Source organism: Cryptomeria japonica, chromosome 10, assembly GCF_030272615.1.
Source record: "Cryptomeria japonica chromosome 10, Sugi_1.0, whole genome shotgun sequence".
NCBI lineage: Eukaryota > Viridiplantae > Streptophyta > Pinopsida > Cupressales > Cupressaceae > Cryptomeria > Cryptomeria japonica.
Window position 1 is genome coordinate 322,727,468 of NC_081414.1, and position 7,082 is coordinate 322,734,549.

The window sequence follows — 7,082 nt, forward strand, 5'->3', positions numbered from 1 at the left end:
TGTGGTCTAGAAATATTGTTGTGTTCTCCAAATGTTGTGGCATTGCTCATGTAGCTAGTTGTGATACTCTTTGCTAGACCTATCTTTGAGACTATTCCATTTATGAGACACAGTAATCAAATAAAGTATAAGAAATCCAAGGATAAAGTGAACAATATCAATATGAAATTAGGAAATTACATTCTGATGATTAGTCTTCAAAGGATCAAAATTAAAATTGATTATTGTTTCATGTTCTTATAATAATAGTGGAATAGTAATCTTTGATAAGGAGTCTCAAGTTATACTTTTACTAATTGATTCACTACAACTAACTTATCACTAGAACTCGAAAATAGTTTACCCCATCCCTACTATGATGAATCCTATTATAATTCCTAAGGGATAATTTTTTTTTGACATAAATATGTTTACTTTGAATATTAGCTTAAAAAAATTCAAAAATAAAGAGAATAAAGGGATGTGTCAAATAGAACAACCTCAAACCCTTGACAAAATGTACCTATTTCTATTTTTTTGATTAAGGTAAGAAATATTTTGAAAGGCCCTTGAACCCTTCTACAAAGAAGGGAGGCATCTAGGCTGACAAGGCAAAATAACCCACAAACATGGGTTTTAAAAAGGACCCAAAAGTCTTCATGGGTTTTCAAAAGGACCCAAAAACTTCACTTCTAGAAACTAACTATCTGGAAAGACAGAAAAGGGATGGATGAAAGACCATCCATCTACAAAACCTCCCAAACAATTAGATGCAAAAGGAGAAGGGAATTTTCTAAGGTTCCCCTAACGTTCAATTCATGAACCGACCAACAATTTTGAACCTGAAGTCATCACCAACTAATAACCTTCTCACTAGCTCAACTCCTCTCTACCTCAATTGAAGATGATCCCACCTCAATAGGAGCCATGGATAAGAGGACCGAAAGAGGGGCAAACCAAACATGCCACAAACTAGTGTGTAGCACCCATTGAGAGAATACCTTATAGAGCTGCCTCCAACCTCCTTTCAAAATTTTAACCCTACCTCAATAGGATAAGTCTCCACCTCATTAAGGAATGAGAAAGAGAGTCACATGAGCAAAATATGTCATTCCATCAATAGAGAAGCCAACATAAACCGCACCTCAATAGGGGAAACCTTCACCTCCATAGAAGCCATGCTAGTAGGAACCCATCCAAGAGCAACACAGGCTCGACAGAAAGAGAGAGGGATAAACATACCCCTAACAAAAAAACACCTTAACCAAAAATAGACTAAGGCTAGAGAGAGCCCTTGAAAATTGCTAGCAACCTTCTAGTCAACATGAAGAACATCATCAACAAAACACTGAAAAACCAAAAATATATAGAGAACCAGATATACTGGAACCCTAAAAAAACCAACACAAGCAAAAACAAAAAGAGCTCATAACAACCCTAGAAAACATGGCAAGGAACAAAAGCACCACGACACACAATGGTAAGGAAGCATTACTTTACCACCCCTAATGCAAGGGGAACCACTTAATAGAAGCCCATAATCCATAAGTTCCCCAAGAAAAGGGAACCCATTCCCCACACAGTCAAAGGGGTAAAACATATCCGCCCCACCCCCCTAGAGGGCAGCCAACCATGAATCCTCTAAGACAAAAACACTGGAAGTGACAGAGGATGTGAAAGAAGGGACTCGCGAGGAATAGCCTCTGCAACCAAGTGCCATAAACTCCCAAAGTAGGGAAATAATGTCAAAATGCCCCCCACAACCAAGCACCACAAACACCAAAGACCAGGTAGAACAATTAAAATATTGGCATCAACAAAAAGTAGGAAAATTGGGGAGCAAAGCCTAGACATAAACACCTACACAATCCAGGAGTCCCCAAGGCCCAAGGAAGAGCAAAGGGAAGAAACCCCTAGTCCCTAGCCAACCACAAACCAACGTTGAAGATAGAGCCATCACACAAAGGACTATGCTCTCTCTAGACATTGCCAAAGAGGAATCCATAGTGCAGAGTAGGGGTAGACCACGAATCTCTAGACATCAAGCCCAAAAAATAGGGCAAACACCAACGACCACTGAAGCAGTTACCGGTTATGAGGGACCTCCAAAAGATCAGTCCAAACCGGTCAACAAGAGTAAACACAACGAAAGTACAAGGACATGATGGAGGTAATGAAGAACATATTGAATTATGTCATGAAAATTGATTACAACCAACCCATAGCAACTGTGTTACAAAAACCGGCTCACGGGCCTGCTAAAACATGGTCAAAATACACAATAGGTCACAACCGGGACCTCAAATCTTAAGATCTATCTTCTATTCTTATTCTAACTTCTTGATTACATTCTAATGCTCTATTGCAATGATTTATACGATCCAAGAGGATCCGGTCGGTCCAAAAAGGGATCAAAACCCAAAGAACAAGACCTAACATGTAAAACCAACAAGGTCGGCCTCCGCCAAAGAAATTCCTCTGGAAAATTCAAAGGATGAAGTGTAAATCATGGAGAAAGATCACCCACAGGCTAAGGAACATCGAAATCAACGTTGAAATCTCTACAAGCTATGGAAGGGGATCCGGTAGATCACTAATAAAAATAGGTACAGGCAACCGGTAACAGAAAACTGTCTTGAAAATCGGTAGCGATAACTTGCTAGAAAATGATCCAAATGCTCCACGATTTGGGAATAAGGAAGATGATCAAGTCTTCAAGTAAAATCCAACTCCTCAAGTTTCGATGAACCAAATCCAGGACACACAAAAAGAAATGCTAAAATTGCAAATAGAAAGCAAAATAGAAAGGAAATATTTTTGGTTGATGCAAGATTGCTATGAACTGGGGATGCTCCTACATGAGCCACTGAGTCCATTGATCCATCACCAAGAATGGAAAGAGTTACAAACATAGACCAAGAGACCCCAGAAGAGGAAAGGGGGGCCATATCATGCCTAGCAAAGACCCAAGAAAGGGGCAAAGAAAAATCAACAATCCCTAATCTAGGCACAACCACAACCAAAGACACCAGAAGACCCCAACAATCACCATCATCACCCTCACCTCTGTCTCCTAAAACCCTAGCAACTCTCCTCACTCACTCCATCTCTACTATCATTTCTTTTCTAGATGAAGCAATGTTGTTTGAAATAAGGATAAAATATAATAATTTTTGAAAGGGATAGATTCATTCCTATTTCAATATTCAATTGGCTACAATTAGTAATTTTCTTCACCACATAAATTTCACCATCAATGAAATAAATGATTGAGATGAAAAAAGGCTATAATTGGTATTAACATGTTTGAATATTTTAAAATCTAGACTATTCTTTTTTAAACTCATCATACACTTCCTTTGAAGAAAATTTGAAACATGAATATTTTATAATATAAATAATCTTGATCATAGAAAGATAGTGTACTAAATGTCTAAATTATAGATATTGGAGCTCACGTTCATTGTACTAATAAATGACATGTTTTTCTGTTAAAAAGTGACATAGAACCAAAATCTTACTTGATTTCATCTACACTCGTTCCTATTAATCAATTTGAATCCTCAATCTATTCATTTCATACCTAGGTTCAAATATACAATTTATTGACTTCAATGAGATCAATTTTTTTTTTGAACATGACTTTAGAACTTTTAAGTTTAAAGCTTGGGTTGAACCAATCCTTTTCTCTAATTGTTGTGTGTCAGCTAAAAGTGTGAAATCTTTCACTTAACATCATAGGAGTTGTATTTTGGAACTAACTCTAATTCATTTCAACTCATTTTGTGAGAGCAACTAGAATTAAAAAAAAGAGAGAGAATCATACTACATCACATGCTTGCACCAACATCTAGGACATTCTCTAGATCGTTGCTTACCTTCAATCTTTCCAAAAGTAACTAAACTTGATTTTCTAATAGTTTGACCAAATGGAAAACAATCTTTATCTAGGAAACTCTAATTATATAACTAAAATCACATAATTTGAGACAAATAGAAAAATAGGTATCAATGTTTAACATCTATAATATCCATACATAAAACTTCAAATTAATAAAAAATGTAAAGTTTATATCCATATAACTTTTTTTTAATTAGGGTTTTCCCCATAGTGTGTTGGTTAATTGGTGGTCTAGTTGATGTGAGCATCGAGGTTCCAACCCCATTAAGTTTTTGTGATTATAGATTTGTGTCATTTGAACCTTAGCATTATTAAAAAGTGTAATTTTTATTTTATTTTTGCGTTTATCACTTTCCTATATAAAAAATGACTTAAAATAACACACAATCAAATTACTAAATCATTTGTCTCATTATTTATTTTTCTATGTACACAAATATCTTACACTAAACTAATATTGTTTATTTGTTTACTTTCCACATTCATTTATTCCAAAATAAAGTGACACACACCAGCTCTTAAATCTTAAATTAATAATTTATATTTAGATTGTATGTGTGAGAGACTATATTCCGTTCAACTAATATTGATAAGAGACCAGTTACTGAAAAAGAAAACAATTTGAGGGTGATTTGAATGAACGGTGGTATCATTCTCACAACTTTTTTAAAACATACAAATGATCTTGCTGGTCACAAACAAATGCAATCAAGATCATCCGTGGAGAACTCGTTCAAAGGGGTCTCTTTTATTTTCATATCTCCGACAACTACACTTAAATACATATAACTGTAATATAGCACTATGAGGGGTATTGCATAGATGGAGCTATAGATTATTCCTAGCTACGCGACAGATTGGGCTGATGGGTAGGCGTAACATGACAGAAGGATCACATGGAGGCAGACAAAGATTGTTCCGAGTTTTCTGAAGACTGGATTGATGGGTGTTCGTAAGAATATGCAGCAGTGGGATTGCGAACATTGCAGCTTCTGCGAATCTGGCCTTTATTTCCAGTCAAAACGTTGAGCTGGCCCATCTTGATCATCGACGCAACGAAGTTGTCGAAGAACAAACGCTGGTCCTCTGCAAAGCTTTTAACAATGTCACGAGTTCTGGCGTCAGTGTAGAGCGTCTGGTCAGAAGTGAAAAGAGTTTGCTTGTTCATCAGATCCACATAGTACTTATTGTCGAATGCGTTTGGAGACCTCAGATCCAAGTCGGTAAAGTTGTCTGTATCGCTATTTGGGCAAGTTTTTTTCAGGTTGTTGGTGAAGTTTTTCTCCAAAGTGGAATCCTGAGCTGGGTACAGACGGCTAGTGAAAGACGAGCAGTGCCCAATCCCAATGGTGTGTCCTCTTGTATCATCATTTTATGTACATAACAAACGTTATAGTAATCAATAACAATCAGTAGTTTCTATAAATTTGCAATTACTTGTTTAAATGTATAATGACCTGAGAGTGCCACAAGATCCTTCAAATCCAGTCCCAGCTTGCTTAAAACACTCATCAGGCCCGTAACATTTGATGTTGGAGGGGGTAAGCTGTCAAGAGTTGCATTTTTAGTCGCAAAGTTCAGCCCGTCTCTTCTGCCCAGCGGTACAGGATAAACGGGCCCTCCAGCCTAAGTCACACACACGATTAACTTTATTATTTCAGAAAAATATTACCGTCATAGCTCTGTAATTATTCGTGCAATGAATTGACTTCAGCCGAATAGTATTTTGTATCCTGAATCCTGATCAGAAATTGCATTATAGAAAGAGAAAGAAGCTAACCTTGGTGACGGAGTCACGAGCGGCAAGAGCTAAGATGTCTGAGCAGGAGACAGTTCCCTTGCAGGCAGATTCCGCCCTCTTTTTGATGTCATTGATAATGGCAAATGCCTGGGCCCTCAGGTTTAAGTTTGGTATAGCATCCTTCTCGCTTGGCCCACTGGCTGATCCGTCTAATAATAAGGATGCATCGCAACCCTGTCATAAAACCGGTCCATCACAAACTATTTTTGCACAAAAAATAAAGAGCAGAATTAAAACATAAAAATAGAGCAGTGTAGGTACCTGCACAAAACAATCATGGAAGTGAAGTCTCAGCAATCCGGCTGCCTGGGTGATATCTTTGTTCAAATAAAATTCGATGCGCTCCTTCACAATCGACTCTAAGTTGGGGCAGCTTCTACCGTAGAACGTCCACGACAGCCCATTCACCGGCTGTGGTAGATCAGCCAACTCCTTCACAGAGAAAGCGCCGCTAGAGTGCATAAAAATGCACATGAATATGACAGATATTACTGTAATTCCCATTTTTGCTACAGTTCTACACCACTCTATGTGAGTAACTTCTCCTGCCCTTACAGAGTAATTGCTAGGATGCCAGAGGCTACACGGAATGCCATACTCTGGCGATCATTTTATAACATTTTTGGTAGGTATAGTGGGTGGTCAGAGGGCGGCGCATTCAACTGTGCTGACTGGGTCATGTGAGGAGTTCGATGAAACACCATGTACCATATTGCCATGGTGCCATAATCAATGTTATTTAATGTTCAAAGAGAGTAGCCGTCGGTACGACTAGTCAAGAAGTTGGTAAGAGGAAAATGGATAGAATGGGCAGTTCGGACAAACTTTTGCAGAGCACAAGGAAATGTTCAAGAAATCTAAAAGTAGAAGAAAACAATAAATAGGGGGGTTTCTATTCTTATATCAATATAAAAATATCAAATAAATGTTTAAAAAGATCTGAATTATTATTTAATCTAAAATGTGTCATTAATATATAAAAATGAGCATAATTAGTTATCATCTTATACAAAAGTACAAATAATAGCAGTCAAAACTTAGGTGCATATAGGACATAAGTTAATCTAATTTATTACAAATAAAAATTACATTGTTGAGTATTCTGCTACTAAAATATTTATTATGCACATGTCTTCACATTTAATAATTTAAGTTGATGCAGTCTTCCAATTTTATTGTATAAATACATCAAACATGATTATTATATTAAACACAATTGAAAATTTAAAATGTACACAACTGTACAACTTCTCATCCTAATCCAAATAGAGAGAAAATGTCATGTACAATTTCTAATCCAAATACACATGAATATCACTATGAAAACAACAATGTTTTAGTGTTGTGAGAGTAGTTCTTTATGTGACCTACGCTCTGCAATGTCTTGGGAGTGAAATAATA

The 7,082-nt window shown here is 36.9% G+C and overlaps 1 protein-coding gene across 1 annotated transcript; it reads right to left on the minus strand.

Annotated features, from left to right (window-relative positions):
• Positions 1-4,612: 4,612 nt before the first annotated feature.
• LOC131076093 (cationic peroxidase SPC4) lies at positions 4,613-6,245 on the minus strand. Its single transcript, XM_059213242.1, has 4 exons — positions 5,943-6,245; positions 5,661-5,855; positions 5,338-5,506; positions 4,613-5,236 (listed from the first exon to the last, which is right to left on the minus strand). Exons 1-4 carry the CDS (start codon positions 6,183-6,185, stop codon positions 4,773-4,775), a joined length of 1,071 nt encoding a protein of 356 aa, XP_059069225.1. The 5' UTR covers positions 6,186-6,245; the 3' UTR covers positions 4,613-4,772.
• Between the last annotated feature and the right edge of the window lie 837 nt (positions 6,246-7,082).

What these genes read in the sequence shown, in the direction of transcription:
- LOC131076093 (XM_059213242.1), bottom strand. Translation starts at nt 6,185, where the DNA reads ATGGGAATTACAGTAATATCTGTCATATTCATGTGCATTTTTATGCAC. An exon ending in TCCATGATTGTTTTGTGCAG is followed by an intron (nt 5,856 to 5,942) that starts GTACCTACACTG and finishes GTTTTATGACAG; the next exon opens with GGTTGCGATGCATCCTTATT. An exon ending in CTCGTGACTCCGTCACCAAG is followed by an intron (nt 5,507 to 5,660) that starts GTTAGCTTCTTT and finishes TGTGTGACTTAG; the next exon opens with GCTGGAGGGCCCGTTTATCC.